Source organism: Stegostoma tigrinum, chromosome 9 (genome assembly GCF_030684315.1).
Source record: "Stegostoma tigrinum isolate sSteTig4 chromosome 9, sSteTig4.hap1, whole genome shotgun sequence".
NCBI lineage: Eukaryota > Metazoa > Chordata > Chondrichthyes > Orectolobiformes > Stegostomatidae > Stegostoma > Stegostoma tigrinum.
The window spans coordinates 84176911-84195524 of NC_081362.1; the positions used below are offsets into that span (position 1 = coordinate 84176911).

Sequence of the window (18614 nt, forward strand, 5' to 3'; positions counted from 1 at the left end):
ACATGCCTTCATGTACCAGTAGAGAATGTAAGTATTTCCTAAAGTTGAATCACATTCAGCATGTAAGGACAGCTCCAACCATCCAGTGTCCAATGGTCTGGTGGAAAGAGCAGTCCAAACTGTGAAGGCAGCCTTGAAGAAATAGCCTACAGCTTCATTCAAAATCAATTTGTCCAGATTCTTACTTGATCACAGGACCACCTCTCACACAACCAGGTGGACAGCTCCAGCAGATTTGCTCATGGGGACAAGGCGCTACACCAGGTTAAACCTGATTTTCCCCGACTGGTATGTGAGTGGGAGTGGGATGGTGGTGGTTTGAAGAGTGAAATGAAACCAGTATCACTAATACTGGACATAAGATTTCGAAGCTAGAGAGGCAGTTTCCTACAGGGGACAAAGTTTGGTGTCAAAACCCCAAGAACGATCCTGCTCGGACAAAAAACATGGTGGACGCAAGGTCACGTCCCATGACGTACAAAGTTCTGGTAAGAAGACGGTTCTGAATTAGCACTTGGACCTCATGCAAGCTGTAACATCACAACCGGGCAGCAACAAAACATATCCAACCCCTCAGAATACCAGGCAAGGCTGTCAGAACCCATGCGTTCTCTCCTTCTACCTAGTATTGAAGTAACCTCTGAGGATGAGATGGACACAGCAAATGTCACAGCCTCAATACAGTGACCGCCTGAAGAGGATGAACTTTAGCCAAGGCACTCCGACGCAACAAGCGGGCTACAGTCCAGTACACGTTGCCAATATCCAAGACAGAGTCGTAGGGAACTGACCTGGTGCACAAATGACCTAGGAGAAGCTACAGGAAAAACAGATCTACATCCAGGATTTAGAAGGGCAGGGATGTAGTAATTGGAAAGAGGTCAGCCAGGTGGACCGCATAGGATACAAGTTCCCTGATTAGGATGCTAAACAGGTCCAATCAGGAAATCCTAGCTGACAAATATATAAACAGGTGTGTCAGAGTTCCTGTTTTCTCTAGGAGCCGACTTTGAGCTGTCTGGTCAGCATCAGGTACTATGCACACATAAATAAAGTGTGACTTGGTGATGGGATATTGGTCTTCATAGAGTTATTTCGCACCATGCCACCTACACTAGCTGCAAACTTTCTAACCATACCTCCTACGTTCACATCCAAATCATTTATATAAATGATGAAAGCAGTGGATCCCGCACTGATCTTGTGGCACACCAATGGTCACAGGTCTCCATTCCAAAAAACTACCTGCAACCTCTTGTCTCCTACTTTCAAGCCAATTTTGCATCCAATCAATTAGCTTGCCCAGGATCCCATGTGATTTAACTTAACTGCCACGTAAAACCTTGTCGAAAGTTTTGTTGAAATCTATACACATAACATCTACTGCTTTGTTTCATAAATCTTCTTGGTCACCTCTTTGAAAATCTCAATCCAGTTAGTGAGGCATGATTTGCCACACGTAAAGCTATGCTGATTATCACTAATCAGTCCTTGCCTTTCCAAATGCGTGTAAATCCTGTCCCTCAAAATCCACTCCAACAACCTACCCACCAGTGACATAAGGTTCACCAGTCTACAGATCCCTGACTTTTCCTTGCAGACTTTCTTGAATAATGGCATCACATGAGCCAAACTCCAAGCTTCCAACACCTCACCTGTGGCTACAGATGATACAAATATCTCAGCAAGGGGGGCAGCAATCTCTTCCCTAGCTTCCCATAATCTTCAGGGAAACATCTGATGAGATCCTGGTGTTTTATCTACTTTTACATATTTTAAGACCTCCAGCACTTCGTCTTCTGTAATGTGAACTCCTTGCAACACATCACCATTTACTTCCAAGTTCCCATGCTTCCACGTCCTTCTCCACAGTAAAAACTGATGCAAAACATTCATGTAGTACCTCATACATCTCCAGTGGTTCCACACGTAGATGGCCATATTGATCTTTACGGGGCCCTATTCTCTCCCTAGTCACTCTTCGTAAAATCTCTTTGGATTCTCCTTAGTTCTATTTCGTGTCCTATTTCTGGCCTCCTGATTTCCCTCAAAAAATCTGGAATTAGGGTTCTAACAACCATGAACCCATTGCCAATTGTTGGAAAATCCCATCCTGTTCACTAAATTCCTTTAGAGAAGGGAACTGCCATCCTTACCGGGTCTGGCCTACATGTGACTGAACACCCAAAGCAATGTCGTTGACTCATAAATGCCCTTTGGACAATTAGGAACGGGCAATAAATACTACCTAGCCAGTAATGCCCTCATCCCATGAATGAATAAAGGGAAGAAAAGTACACCCCTACTGCCCTAACTTTCCTCAAGGGATTCATTCAATCCTAGCTGTCTGTTCCGGATATATACCTCCTTATTTTTTTTAACCAGAGCCTCAATTTCATCCAGCATTCCCTACACCTGCCAGCTTTGCTTTCACACTAACTGGAACATACTGTCTCTGAACTCTCGGCATTTCATTCTTAAAGGCCTCCCATTTCCCAACCATCCTTTACCTGTGAATAGCCTCCCCCAATCAATTTTTGAAAGTTCTTGCCTAATACCACCAAAATTGCCCTTACTCCAATTTAGAACTTTAACTTGTTGAATGGTTTTATCCTTTTCCATAACTATTTTGAAACTACTAGAATTATGATTACTTGCCCTAAACTGCAGCCCCACTAACACCTCAGTCACTTGCCCTGACTTATGTCTCAACAGACGTTCAAATATTCTCTAGGAATTACATCAACATATTGAATAAGAAAGTTTTCTTGTACACACTTAGATTCCTTCCCAAGCAAGCCATTAACTCTATGACAGTCCCTGTATATGTTTAGAAAATTAAAATCCCCTACCATTACAACCCAATTTTTCTTAGATATCTGAGACACAGTTATAGAGTAATACAGCATGGAAACAGATCCTTTAGTCCAAACAGTTCATGCCGACCATAATCCCAAACTAAACTAGTCCCAACTGCTTGCACTTGACCCATAATCCTCCTAATCTTTCCTGTTAATGTACTTATCTAAATATCTTTTAAACGTTATAACTGTAGCCACATCCACCACTTCCTCTGGAAGTTGTCCCACACATGAGCGACAGTGTAAAAAAAAATTGCTTCTCATGACTTTTTTAAACCTTTCTCCTTTCACCTTCAAAATATACCACCTAGTCTTGAAATCGCCCTCCCTAGGGAAAAGACACATGATCTCACTGCGAAGCCTCTTCCAAGGACGCCTAACCTTAAGAAGTTACCCTCCTCCCTCTGGACAAACCTCAGGGGATCTCTCTCCCACTGCAACTCTCTTGTAATCTCTTCGGCCTTGAAATTGCTCGACCATGTCCTGAAGCAAAACAGGTGCCACAGCCACATCACCTTCCTCAGCACCTGCCTACGGAACCAGCTCCTCTATCCATCTTCGATCCGCCTCCCCCTCTCTCCCCATTTATTTCAGAATCCTCTCCCCAGCCCCCTTTTCTGGTGAAGAATCTCGGCCCGAAAAGTCAGCTTTTGTACTCCTCAGATGCTGTTTAGCCTGCTGTGTTCATCCAGCTCCACACTTTGTTATTGTGATCTCCCTACATATTTGCTTCTCAATTTCCTGCTGACTACTGGGGGGCTTATAATGCAGTCCCAACAAGGCAATCATCCCTTTCTTATTTTTCAGTTCCACCCATACAACTTCACTGGACAATTCTTCAGGAATATCCTCCCTAAGTACAGCCATACTTTCACCCTAACCAAAAACGCCACTCTCTCTCCCCTCTAGCCTCCCTTTCTATCCTTCTTATAGCATCTATACCCACAATATTAAGCTGCCAATTCTGTGCATCCTTGAACCACATTTCTGTTATAGCTACGTATATTCCAGTCCCATGTTCCCAACCATGCTCTAAATTCATTTGCCTTACTTGTCAGGTCTCTTGCATTGAAGTAAGTGCAGTTTAATTTATCAGTCTTACCTCATTCTCTGCTAAGCCCTTGTCTGCCTTGACTATTTGACTTGCTCCCCTTATCTACTGCACCAGCCTCAGCCCTTTCTCTTTTCTCACTATTGCTTTGGTTCCCCCTCCTCCAACCCCTTTACTAGTTTAAACCACTAGCGTATTTCCCTGCAAGGATATTGGGTCTCCTTCGAATCCATGTGGAACCCATTCTTCTTATCCAGGTCGTTTCTAACCCTGAAGTGATCCTAACAGACCGAAAATGTGAATCCCTACCCCCTGCACCATCTCCTCAGCCATGCATTCAAGTTCTCTATCCTCCTATTCCTACTCTTACTAGCATGTGGCACCAGCAGTAGTCCAGATACTACCATCTTCAAGGATTTACTTGTTAAATTCCTGCACAGTTGGCTATATCCTCCCTGCTGAACCTCATCTCTTTCCCTACCTATGTTGTTGGTACCAATGTGCACAACAACCTCTTGCTGGTCACTCTCCCTTTTCAGAACACTCTGCACCTTCTTTCAGACATTGTTGACTTTTGCACCAGAGAGGCAATACACCATTCTGATGTCAGTGGCCCACATAGACAGTCCCGTATTACAATCAATCACTTGGAACTTGACATAACCCTCATTACAGTAGAGCCAATCATGGTACTTGAAAACCTGTTGTCTGTCCTATATTCCCCTGAGAGGCCATTCCCACCACCCCCTCTTACAGTATCCAAAATGGTATAACTGTTTGAAATGGGGATTTCTCCAGGAGACTCCTACATTGCCTGGCTACCTCTCCTACTATTCCTTGCAGTCAAGTGTCTATCTGACTGCATCTACAGTGTCTCCAACTTTCTGAAACTGCCATCCATCATACACCCTTGCTCTTGTAAACTCTTCATTTCCTTTAACTGTCACTCCAATCAATCCATCTGGTCCAATAGGATTCATAACCAAACACACTTCCTGCCGACACAGTCTCCAGGAACATTCAAAATCTCTTTCATCTCCCACATCTGACAGGAAGAGCCTAAGAACAATCATTTCTGCCCTTTAACATTCAACAGGCCGAGAAATTACCTAAAAACAAACGCAGCACATTTTGCTCAAAATGCAGGGTTACTGTTGAAAAACACAGCTTTGGGATAACCTATTACCAATCCTTACTATTAAAAGTCAATCAAGAGACAGATCACAATATAAACATTCAAAAAAGCACTCACCTCACTCACTATTATAGATTTACAAAAGGAAAACAGATTAAGATGTGTGCCTGTTCTCATTTAAAATACACTCTACACTTTCGCATCACCACACCATAGAAATTTCTCCTTTATAGTTTATGTAATGGTCAAAAGACAACAAAAATAGTTCATTTTCTGCTATAATTACGAAAGAAAATTGTTCTCTTAAACAACTTTCCAAAAAGGTCAAGGGTAAGGTTCAGTTTTGGCAGTTAAATGCTCTTTCACAGAGAAAGACCTGTTTGTTTTGTTAGAACCCTTGCTGATTTATCACTACATTTATTCTTTTATCAATTCCGGCTTTTAGCTGTGAACTGGGAGCTAAAAATCACTTGTGGACTTTGGAAAACTGCTTGTGGTAAAAGGAAAGGAATAGATCAAACAAACCTTACTTCAGAGGTTAGGACAGGAGGTTAACTGCTGGCTGATTCTTGATTTAAAAGGGTTCCCAAAGACACAGACCTCAGGAACAGCATTGTGTTTTAACAGATAGGAGAATTCAGCTATTAAAAAGGTCAATACCTGGCAATGGGTTTCAACACCATAGTTTCAACAGATAGTAGATGCTGAATGGTAATTGAGACCATGGGAAAGGACTGTCAATCTCTCAGGACAGGAGCATAGTTAAAGTAACTTTTCTGCACCATGATTTCTGAGATGATGAGTTTAGCTGCTGATGACACAGCATGACTGACGATTTGAGAGCTCCCTGCCTAATGTCCCGCACCAGCCTTTGAGAGACCAAAGGAGTAAAAAGATGAGTTATAACTATCACTACATTTACATGAGTAAACTGAAATGATGAACCTGCTCAACATTTCCAGAAAATCAAGCAACAATTTGAGAAATCTGGCTAGTTTCATTAGTTTCCATTATTTATCCCTTAACTGTATTTGTCTGTCTCTCAGACTCAAGTGAGAATGGGAGCTGAAAACAAACACTTCAGGATTGAATCATAGACATTTATTAGATTACCTTGTGTTTTCTTTTCCTCTGCTAAAGTTATTGTATATTTAATAAATTGTCAAAACTTTTACTTGAGATACAGACTGGTGTCTGTAATTAATTATTCTCAATGTCTGAGACTGGTTATTCAATTAAACCATTATAGTAACTATTGAGGGTCTTCAAAGAGTTTAATTTTACTGCGTTGCGAATACGGAGGTAGAAAAGCTTTTGGTTCAGCCATCTATCTCCATGTCATAACAAGTTATGCCCACTGAATCTTCCCATTGTCTTAAAATGTGTTTAACTGTTTGGAGATCAGCATAGAACTAAAACAGTCAGGGAAAATGGAGCTCAAAAGCAAAAGCACTGCTTTTATTAATTAAGTGACTTGCCCTTCTGGGGTAGATAGGTTCAGTAACTGTAATTGTTTTCAGAAATAAAGTACCTGAAGTTTATTTATTTATGTACTGCTTGTTGTTAATATCTTCATCATATGTAACACAATATTAGAAGTATTTCATGAAATGATAAATGACCATTCTTAAATTTCACAGCAATGGCATGTTTTATTTCCAAGACCACAGTTCCTTTTTTATTCATGCAGCTTTAGAAATGCCTGAATATGCAGTCCACTGTCCTGATTACAACAGAGAAGAGTGGGATTGTACGTGGGATTGCAAATTGCTAGGACAGCATCATAACATATATTTTTAAAAGCTTAGAGACCATATATTCTGTTTTTCATTATTTTCATAAGTAAATTTTATCAATAGGCCCTACAAGCAATTACCAGGTACAGTTTTATTTCACAAGAAGGCAAATATGCTGATTTCGCAGAATTCAACACAGAATAAATGAGAGGTTGTCTCGAAATAACTATTGAGATCCTATATTTCTTGTGCAGGTAATAGCAGACATAAAATTGATAACATTACATTTGTATAACCACACAAACACAATTAGGCACACACAGAAAAGTTAAAAAGGTAAACAATTGCAACGTAAAATTAAAGCACGGCAGTAATATAGCAGTTATTTATATATTTCTGTCCCAAATTTTCCTAAGGCAAAGCATTCAAACTGTAAGCTGAATGGATATTAGTTAAGCATAAAATGAAATTTGTATACTTAAATGTTTAACTATTTTAAGCTGGAAACACTCAATTTAGTAAAACCCAATATAATAAGTAAGAAAGCAGATTAAAAAGTTATGAGTTAACAAAGTGTAGAGCTGGATGGACACAGCAGGCCAAGCAGCAATTTAGGAGTAGAAAAGCTGACATTTCGGGCCTAGGCTCGTAAAGTATAGTATAGTAAAGCCTGGGGCTGGTAGCACAGAGATCCAAACGACTATTTGTACAGGCTGCTGGTGTAGGCTGCACTCCAGACATGGGATCTGAAAATATGTATGCTACTTTATTTTTGCAGCAATAAAAACACTCATACAAGAAGTTAATGTAACCAACTTTAGAATATCCTCTGCCATACAAATTTTTATTTGAATACTATGCTCCTGCATAATTAAGTACTCACGTTGAAAATAAACTCTACAAATTAAGTAAAGTTTTCACTGTAGAAGAGAGGGGAGGAAAATTCAAACTGATTTCATAACGGTTTCACCTTTCTCTGGCCTCTCTCCACATTTTCAATCATTAAGTATATTTTTATTAATACAAATTAGTATAAATCTTGCTCCATAGCCAATTATTAGAAGGAGTGTAAAAATGTCAGAATGATAGCTGTTAATTTATTAATGGTGTTTGGTCACCACTTGACTACTTTGCACAGTGCGGTATTTGAAACTGAGAATTCTCTATCAGAAAAACTCTGTCACAGTATTTAGCAGTAGAACACGTTAGAAAACTCATGAAAGTGTTTCTGAAGTCAAACTAACAACAATTAACTGAGCACTCTTATTCTGTGTTGAGGAAAACAACATTAAGTGTAAGGGTGCAGTAATCCTATTTTGCCTGTAGAAAAACAAAATTCAAGACCTTTAATTAATTTACAACATTTCACAGGAAACTTAACAACTAAATTTACGTATCTTGTATATACTGTATTATTTCATCCTGTTACATACGAGGTGCTAAGTTGATACAGTGCAGACCAGGGGAATATTACTAACATTGGCTGTGTTGAAAAGCCAAAGTAGTCTGGGTACTCTGTGCATCTTTTTATACAGCAAATCTGTATAATTTTTAAGGGAATGCTATACATTTGATATGATGATTTTGATTTACACGTTTAAGAAGCTAGCTGGTGGGTACCACGTATAGAGTCTGCCTACCTAGTGCAAACATACGGGGCAGGAGTTCTCTTGATTTATTGCCGTTTGCAAAACATGATCATAAAGTATGAGTTGTCTGGCTGCAAATGTTGCTTTCTAATTGAGAGTGTTGTAAGTGATTAGGTTTTGTGCAAGGGCATACATTCTATTTTCCATTGTGTTTTAGGTAGAAGATTGCAAAACTTATGTTGTCACCTCAAGCATTGCTTTAATACATCTCCATACGGCAGTGCAAGAAATCCATCAGGAGTGGAGAATAAAGTAATAATTAGAGTTGGAATTAGCAAATGGTAAAGCAGTTATTTCTTCCCCATGCATCTCTTGTGTATGTTTTCAAATATTTCTTTCCCTTTTGCTTGACTTCATTTTTAAATCAAGTGCTTCAAACTAAAATAAAATTTCTAATGAGTACCTTGGCAAAAGCTGCGGTACAAAAAACATGGACTGAACAATTAGTTGAGAGAAATTCTGCACATGTGCTCAGTAAGTGGTTTACAACTGATGAAGCAACAAAACACAGCAACACACATTATAAATATATTTGGAATATTTACTGTTGTTCAACATTATTCAACAAAACATCAAGAAAACAGTCCTCAAATCTACCAAATATTGTTTTAAAACTTTGTTGCTTGCATTTTTGTACTTTGTGTTAAAATCCAAACTTCAGAGATAAAGTTCAATCTTCAAATATTGCTTCTTCCAAAGTAAACCATTGTGCCTACCTTTGCAATAATAATTTCTTTCTTTAGTATCTTCATTGCATAATATTTGCCAGTTGCTTTTTCTTTGACTAAGATTACTTTTCCAAAAGTGCCTTTTCCCAGTAGTTTTAAATAATCAAAGTCATTCATAGTCTGTAAATAAATTAAGAGGTAGAAAAAAATGTCAAAAACTATACAGCATACATAAATAGAACCTAGGCTGAAACGTATTCAAAAAATGAAATGGATAAGCAAACTTTAAAATACTAATGACGGCAAATCATATATTGTCTCTTTGTGGCAACCAGCCTTACATAATGTGATAACGTGAAAAATATCTACTAAAGGAATAAAGCCTCTCAAAATTCGATTTTATTTCAGTATTAATGAAGTATTGTAAAACAAAAACAGAACAGTTTAGTAGCATACAAGATATTCAGAGCATAATGGGTAGTGGGGTTAGAGATTAGACAGCACACAGGCTAAGATCATGAGCAAGTTAAATGCCAAGTGTCTCCAATTAATGGTGTTTAAACTGTCTAGGCACTGCAGATACTCAGTTATCAAAAATATTAAAGTCAGATATTGATATATTTTTGATTATTAAGGGATTCATGGGAGGAGGAGATAGTGTTCGAAGATACAGTACAGTGGATGATCAGCCACAGTCTAACTGAATGGCACAGCAGGCTCAACAGCTTGACTGGCCTATTTTTACTCTTACTTTTCCATGTTCTAAAGTGTATTCAATATTTGAGAATTAAACATTGCCTTAATTCAGTTTTCAATTTGTGAGAATTTACTTCATTTTTTAAGAGCAAGATCTAATCTAGACATTTAAATGATAAAGGGAAATGAGAAAGAACATTTTCTCTGGTGGCAGAATCCAGAATGGGGAATAGTCTTAAAAATAGAGCCAAACTATTCAGAAGTGAAATCAGGAGACTTCTTCTCACTAACGGTAGTAGAATTATGGAATTATAGGTCTGAAATACAGATTAGCAGTAATCAAATGGAATTATGTTGCAAAATCAAGGAAGTGAATGACTTATTCCTTTATGCATTCAAGTTAAACATTAATTGAGCTACGGGCACCTAAAACTCAGTCTGTTTACATAAAGACTAGTAAATAGAAACACTAGTAATCTACAATGTTATAGAATAAAATTACATAAAAATAAGAAAACTAAAAGTATAAGCAGTTCATGTCAAACAACGGAACCTCAGTACTGTTCAACTCTTCGTTTATTCTTGCTGCAGCTATAAACTTACTTTTATTTATCTTCTGCAATAAAATCAACAGTTACAGACAAAGTACTAAATAAATACCAAAAAACTATGTATGCTATAAATCAGGGACAAAAATAGAAATCGCTGGAAAAGCTCAGCAAGTCTAACAGCATCTGTGAAGAGAAATCAGAGTTAATATTTTGATCTCCATTTTAAAGAATGTAAATGCATTAGAAATTATTCTGAGGAAGGGTCACTCGATTTGAAACATTAACTCTGATTTCTCTTCACAGATGCTGCCAGACCAGGTGCACTTTTCCAGCAATTTCTATTTTTGTCTCAAAGTATCAACTTCTTTCAATCAGACAACGATATCCTAAATATTATGGCACTGAATTAGAAATATGGAGCTCATGGAAAAACTTCGTTTGTGTTTCATAGCTTCTAGCATTCTCCATTGATATCATTGAGAAACACCACAAAGGTTATGCAGGTAACAGTCCTTAATGTTACCTGGCCTTGGGGAATTGGCACAAGTTCGCCTAGTGTTACTGGCAAACAAATTTCTTCCCCAAGAGTTTAAATCCAAAAGTAACAAATTACATAGTCAACACATCTGGTAATTTCTGGGCTGACAGCAAGAAAAAAGTACAAAGACTTACTGATAGTTGTAATGCTATGGGCTTCCTGGAAATAAACAACATTCTATTTGCATTCATAAACATTGTTGCACCTTCCAAATTGCTAGAAAAATACAAATTGTTCACCACATTCCACGGGGAATGGAACTTGCCCACTCCACTTCTACCCCTCTCCGATCAGAATAGGAATGCACATGAATATTATACCAATTAATGTGGCTATTGATGTTCTCTCACCTAAACCTAATGATGTCTGTGCTTTCAAGTCAATTAAAGTCAAGAAAACCTCTGGCTGATCACCACCTACTGCCACTGTCTACTTTTAACTGCTCAGCTCTTGCTCTTCAAATTTGAAGATCACTTGGAAGACGTTCTGAGGGATATGTTCTGAATGAAAGACCTTGATATACTGCGAGCTTGGCAGGATATTATCACCACGGTCCATAATAGCTGAGTCTTAATCACATGATTATCAGACGTCACCTGTACGAGGCAGAAAAGCAGTCAACTCAATGAAATGCATCAGAGATAATAGGAACTGCAAATGTTGGAGAATCCGAGATAACAAGGTGTAGAGGTGGATGAGCACAGCAGGCGAAGCAGCATCATAGGAGCAGGAAGGCTGACGTTTCAGGCCTAGACTCTTCATCAGAAATGGGAATGAAGGGTCTAGGCACGAAACGTCAGCCTTCCTGCTCCTATGATGCTGCTTGGCCTGCTGTGTTCATCCAGCTCTACACCTTGTTAACTCAATGAAATGCGTACTGGATATCATCTTTGTCACATGGAAAAACATGTTTGTCTATGGTACCATAAAATTTCAGTGAAGACAATGTCTCATCTTTGAATTTTATTATGATATTGCTACACTACTAAGTTGGACAGACCGAGAACATACCTAGAATACAAAGCTGGGAATCCACAAGGGATTGCTGATCATCAAGAACAATAGAATTCTACAATTACAAACATCAGTTGCTTCATAATGTTGCACATCCCTCATTTTACTTGTCATCAAGCCAGGAGACAGATTTGATTCAATATGAAGTATAGAAGGAAGCACAGGTAGAACTCAGAGTAAAGTACAAACCTTAGGTACAAAGTTAGTTACCTGCATGCTAAATACAAAAAGCAGTCTGTTGACAGATCAAAAGGATTAGAGCAAAAATTAATTGCTCTGTATCATGTGGCTACCAAGTTATAACAAAAGGAGGGTACTTCACATGCATCTCCAAAATTGGCCAGAATATATTTGGTGGTCAGAATCCACCCAATTATTATCAAAAGTGCTTTGAGACATTTTATTGCATTATCAGAAAAGATCAATGCAATCAAGGAACAAGTCTACTCATACAAATTTATTCACTGATGCTCAGCTCAAATTCTACTGTAACTAATGGGCTCCATAGTTGACCTAGAAACTAATGCGAGGGTTGAATGTTAAAGGGAAGATGAAAATAGCTACATTTGACATAAAGGCAGCATACAACCTAGAATGGCACCAATAACTCTAGTAGTAGCTAAGCTATTGGGTATCAAAAGGATTACCATACAATATCCCCTACTCCCAATTCCACCACCTCCGCCATGTCTGTTCCCAAGACAGGGCGTTCCACTCCCGCACATCCCAGATGTCCTCTGATTTCAAGGACCACATCTTTCGCCCTCTGGTGATTGAGAATAAACTCAACCACATCTGTTGTGTTTCCCGTTCCTCTGCCCTCACATCCCCTCCCCCTAACAAAAATAAAGACAGAATCCCCCTTGTCCTCACGTATCACCCACCAATCTCTGCATCCAATGTGTCATTCTTCGCCATTTCTGTCACCTACAATCTAACCCCACAACCAAAGATATATTTCCCTCCTCACCCCAATCTGCCTTTCGTAGGGACCACTCTCTCGGCGACTCCCTTGTCTGCTCCACACTCCCCAGTGACACGACCACCCTCAGCACCTTTCCCCCGCAACCGCAGCAAGTGCTACATCTGCCCCTACACCGTCCTCCCTCATCTCCAATCAAGGCACAAAACAAACCTTCCACATTAGACAGGGGTTCACCTTCACATCCATTAACTTGGTCTAGTGCATCCACTGTTCCCGATGTGGCCTCCTTTACATCGATTATACCAAGCAGAGACCAGTTTGTACAGTATCTGTGCTCTGTTCATGACAAACAACAATACCTTCCAGTTGCAAACCATTTTACCTACCCCCTCTCCCTCTCTGGGTGACATGTCCATCCTGGGCCTCCTCCAGTGTCATAAAGACGCCACCCACAAACTGGAGGAGCAGCACCTCATATTCTGCCTCAGGAGCCTTAAGCCCAATGGCCTAAACATGGATTTCACCAGCTTTAAAATATTCCCATTCCCAGCCTCATCCAATGACCAACCCTCCCTCTCATCCCTGTCTCCTTGACCTGACACAACCTTTCCACCTTCTCTCCCACCTATCTGCCCCTCCCACCTCACTGACCAATCCCCACCACTCCCTACCTGCACTCACCTATCACCATCCCAGCCTCATCCTTCCTCTCTTTATTTACCCCCTCCCCAGTTCTGAAGGGTCCCGACCCAAAACATCAACTTTCCTGTTCCTCTAATGCTGCCTGACCTGCTGTGTTTCTCCAGTTCCACACTGTGTTATATCGCACCATACAATAACTGATTTCATTTGCTCTTCAGGGAAGCATGTTGAGCCAAACTATCTCTGACTACTGTATCTACTATACTGTACTGACTACAATACCACCAATGAATTTTCCTCCATCATATAAAGTCAACAATGGGTCCTTTTATGGTTATTCCAATGTTTATGGTATCATTCACACAACAGGGGATTCTCCTATAACGGGTGTTCCAGCAATGCCAATTGGCTATAACACGACTGACAAATAAGGGACTGGTATTTGTAAACCGTGAACTTAGTGTTGGCTATAATGCGATTCCAATGACAAAATCACACGATTGGTTTGCAGGCTTTGTCCTGAGCGTGTGCCGGAAGAGCTCCCGCACTGGCATCAAGAAACTTCACACCTTCTGTGAGAGGGACTGTACATTCTGCCGTGTTACCCACAAACTGCAAAAACAAAGTGGCAAAAACGATAACAAGAAGTGTTCTAGTGATAAAATTGCATATAGTGTAAAAGGCTATAACACTGGAACAGGAGAGGCACATTTAAGAGACTGATTGCATCCACTGAAGGGGATAAGGACACTGTTCTTCAATTTTGGAAGAGCTTTAACATCAAGAATGCAATTGACATTATTATCGAGGCCTGGGGTGATGTCAGTAAGGACTGCTTTCATGCAATTTAGTGGAAGCTTTTCTCAGATTTTTTTCAAGATTTAAAAAGCTTTGATCCGTCAGAGGAGCTCCCAAAAAATCAAAGAACATTGTATTGATCTTGAAAAACAAGCTGGATTTGAAGAAGTGGAGAGTGAGCAAGTTGAAGAGCTGCTTGAGTCCCACTGTGAAGACCTTTCCACAGCTAATCTACAATAACTTGTCACTGAAAGGAAAGGGGAAGCTGGAGATGAAGATGAAGAAGTCCAGGATGCAGCACCATGAGAGCTTTCCACTTTTATTTCATCTTCTATCCTGACAGAAATTGAGCAGCAGTTGCAACAATTAGAAGACAATGACTACAGCAGGGTAGCAGTTTGTGAAGAGCTTCTTTGGCAGCCTATGAACTGCTTCATCGTGAACAAAGGAAAAGAGAAAAGCCGCAAAAACTGGATGTCTTTTTTAAGCCAACCCCCAAGACAATGAACCACAGCCAATGAACCAATGAACCACTTCTGGATTCACTATTTTTCACGTTAACCCTGCAAACAGAACTGCACCTGTAGGCGATGATGACGACGATGACAATCTTCAGCCACTGCATTAGCAACAGAATCTCCACCCCAACAAGTCATCTTGACATTTTTTCAAGATAAAGTGATAAACTTACTGTTATTTCATTAATCATTTGTTCAAAATGTGCTATCCTTTGAGTTACACATTTGAGTGATTTCTGAGCCTTTTTGAGTAATTTTTTTTTGTTGGTCTGTCTCATAGGCCCCGCTATTTCTATAGTGCAATTTCCTATAACACATCATTTCACAGGAACATATCTATTGCATAACAGCAGAACCCCCTGGGCCTCTGTTGAAGCAGTTTATGAATACATACAACTGAAGCTAGTTAACACCTGCTAAGTAAAAGACATAAAGGTCATAAAAATCATCATACAATACTCTATACCACTCTGCACTAAGGGAAGTGCTCAATTCAACTTTGATGCCAAGGAGCCAATGTAGGAACAATTGAAAAGAAGTTGCAGACATTAAAGATTTGGCCCTGGATGCTTCAAGGTCTATCTGAAATCAAGCAGTATTAGTGCATTATGATCGACATAAAAACATAGAAAATAGGAGGAGTAAGCCATTAGGCCCTTCAAACCTGCTCACCATTCATTATGATCATGGGTGATCATCCAACTCAATAGCTTGTTCCTGCTTTTTCCTCATATCCTTTGATTCATTTAGCCCCAAGAGCTACATCCATCTCCGTCTTGAACTCATACAGTGTTCTGGCCTCAACGTCTTTCTGTGGTAGTTAATTCCACGGGCTCATCACTCTCTGGGTGAAGAAATTTCTCCTCAAATCAGGCCTAAATGGCTTATTCCATATTCCTAGACTGTGACCCCTGTTTCAGGATCCAGTCATTGGGAACACTTTTCTGCGTCTCCCTTGTCTAAGGCTATCAGGTTTCTATAGGTTTCTGAAAGATTCCACTTCCTCCAATATCTCCACTGCCTCCTACTCCCACACTGCCCACCCCCCAACCTCCCTCTTTCTTCTCAACTCCAGGAAATATAATCCTGACCAATTCAACCCCTTCTCATTAATCAGTCTTGCCATTCCAGAGATGACTCTGGTGTACCTTCACTGCACTCCCTCTATAGTATGAATATCTTTCCACAGATAAGGAGAACACAACTGCACACAATATTCCAGGTGTGGTTTCACCAAGACCCTACACAACTCGACAAGACAATCCCATTCCCGTACTCAAATTTTCTCACTACAAAGGCCAATGTACCACTTGCCTTCTTGATCACCTGCTGCACCTGCATGCCTGCCTTTGGTGACGGCTGTACAAAGACACTCAGACTTCATTGCACATCCCCTCTCTCAATTTATAGCTCTTCAGATAACAATCCACCTTACTGTTCTTGCTCCCAAAATGGATAACGTCACATTTATCCATATTACATTGCACTTGTCATGTATTTGCCCACTTACTAGGCTTATCCAAATTACAGTGAATCATCTCTGCATCGTCCTCACCATGTGCCCTCTCACCCACTTTGTCTCACCTGCAAAATTGCAGATATTGTATTTAGATCCCCCATCTCAATCATGAATATATATTGTGAACAGCTGGAGTCCTACTACTGATCCCTGCAATGCCACACAAGTTACCGCCCACCATTCGGATAAAGATGCATTTACTTGTACTGGGTTTCCTGTCTGCTAACCAATTTTCCATCCATTTCAATATATTACTCCCAGTTCCACGGACATCAATTTTACACACTAATGTCCTATGTGGGATGTTATCGGAAGCCCTCAAAGTCCAAATAAACCACATCGAACCACAATGGTTGGAGGCAAAGGACAGTCAAAGACTATTGGCCCTAACAACATTCCAGCAATAGTACTGAAGACCTATGCTCCAGACCTCACTACTCCTCAAGCTAAGATCTTCCAGTACATCTGTAACACTGGCACCTACCCGACAATGTGGAAATTTGTCCAGGCATGTCCTATACACAAAAAGCAGGATAATCCAACCCATCCAATTACCATCCTAGCAGCCGAGTGTCAATCATCAGTAAAGTGATGGAAGGTGTCATCAACAATGCTCTCAAGCAGTATTTGTTCGTCAATAACCTGCTCACTTACACTTAATTCCAGAGGTGAAGAAAAAATAACAGCACTCAAGGAGCCCTTACAAAATTAGAATCAATGGGTATCAGGGCACAAACTCTCTGCTGGTCAGAGTCATGCCCAGCATATAGGAAGATGGCTGTGGTTATAGAAGATCAGTCATCTGAGCTCAAGATCATCTCTGCAGGAATTCTTCAGCACAGTTTCCTAGGCCCAACCATCTTCATCTGCTTCATAAAAGTCTTTCACTCCATTACAAGGTCTGAGGCAGAAATGTTCGCCAATGATTTCACAATGTTCAGCACCAATCGTGACGTCCTCAGAGATAGAAGCAGTACATGTTCAAATTCAACAAGGTTTAGGCTTGGGTTGACAACTGACAAGTAACCGTGTGCCACATAAATGCCTCTCTAATAACAGACAATACAAGCATAGCCCTTTATAGTCAATATTATTACCATCACTATCAACATCCTGAGGGTTACCATTGACCAGAAACTGAACTGGACTCGTTGTATAAATACACTGGATACAAGAGTAGGTCAGAGACTAGAAATGCTGGAGTGGGTAACTCACCTTCTGATTCCCCAAGGTCTATCAACCATCCACAAGGCATAAGTCAGGAGAGTGATGAAATACTCCACACTTGCCTGGATGGTTGCAGCTCCAACAATATTCAAGAAGCTTGACATTATCCAGGACAAAGCAGCCCGTTTGATTGGCACCACATACACACACATCTGCTCCCTCCACGACCTTCGGTCAGTAGTAGCAGTGTGTACTATCTGCAAGATGTACTACAGAAATTCACCAAAGATCTTCAGACAGCACCTCCCAAACCCACATACATCTAGAAGGATGAGGGCTGCAGATACACAGAAACACCATTACCTTCAAATTCCCCTGAAAGCCACTCACTACCCTGACTTGGAAATATATCCTTCACTGTCATTGGCTCAAAATTCTGAAATTTCCTCTCTAAGGGCATTGTAGGTCAACATACACAACATGGACAGCTGCAGTTCAAGACGGCAGCTCACCACCACTAGGACAACTGGGGATGGGCAACAACCTCTGGCCAGTCAGTGATGTCCATGACTTAAGACTGAATTTTTAAAAATTCACTGGCTCCCCCTCATCTACTCTATGAGATATATCCTTGAAGAATTCCAGGAAATCTGCCGAGCCTGATTTCCCTTTCATAAAACCGTGCTGACTCTGTCTGATTCTGTGACTGTTTTCCAAGTGTTCAGCTGTTAAATCTTTCAAAACAGACTCCAACATTTTCCCCACTACTGACATCAGGCTGACTGATCTATAGTTGGTTTGGCAGCATCTGTGAAGGAAAAAACAGAGTTAACTGAGTTCTGAGGAAGGGTCACCGGACCTGAAACGTTAACTCTGTCTTTTCCTTCACAGATGCTGCCAGGCCTGCTGAACTTTTCCAGCAACTTTGTTTTTGTTCCTGATTTACAGGATCCGCAATTCTCTCGGTTTTTATTGACTAGTCTATAATTCCTGTTTTTCTCTCTGCCTCCCTTTTTAAATCAAGGGGCTATTTTAACCATTGCCCTGTCTGTAGGAACAGTTCTAGAGTCTTTGGCAAAGACTTTAGCATCATACTACTGTCCTGTCCAATAGTGTCAGTTGTCAAGTAAGTGATCTTCAATAAAG

The 18614-nt window shown here is 40.2% G+C and overlaps 1 protein-coding gene across 12 annotated transcripts in view; it reads right to left on the reverse strand.

The window, feature by feature from the left end:
• The window catches only part of akt3a (v-akt murine thymoma viral oncogene homolog 3a), a 397520-nt gene that overhangs the window by 105620 nt on the left and 273286 nt on the right, over nt 1-18614 (reverse strand). For all 12 annotated transcript variants that reach the window (XM_059648719.1, XM_048536499.2, XM_059648714.1 and 9 more), the window contains one exon: nt 9149-9280. In XM_059648719.1, coding sequence (XP_059504702.1) covers nt 9149-9280 — 132 coding nt within the window. The remainder of the gene's footprint in view (nt 1-9148; nt 9281-18614) is intronic.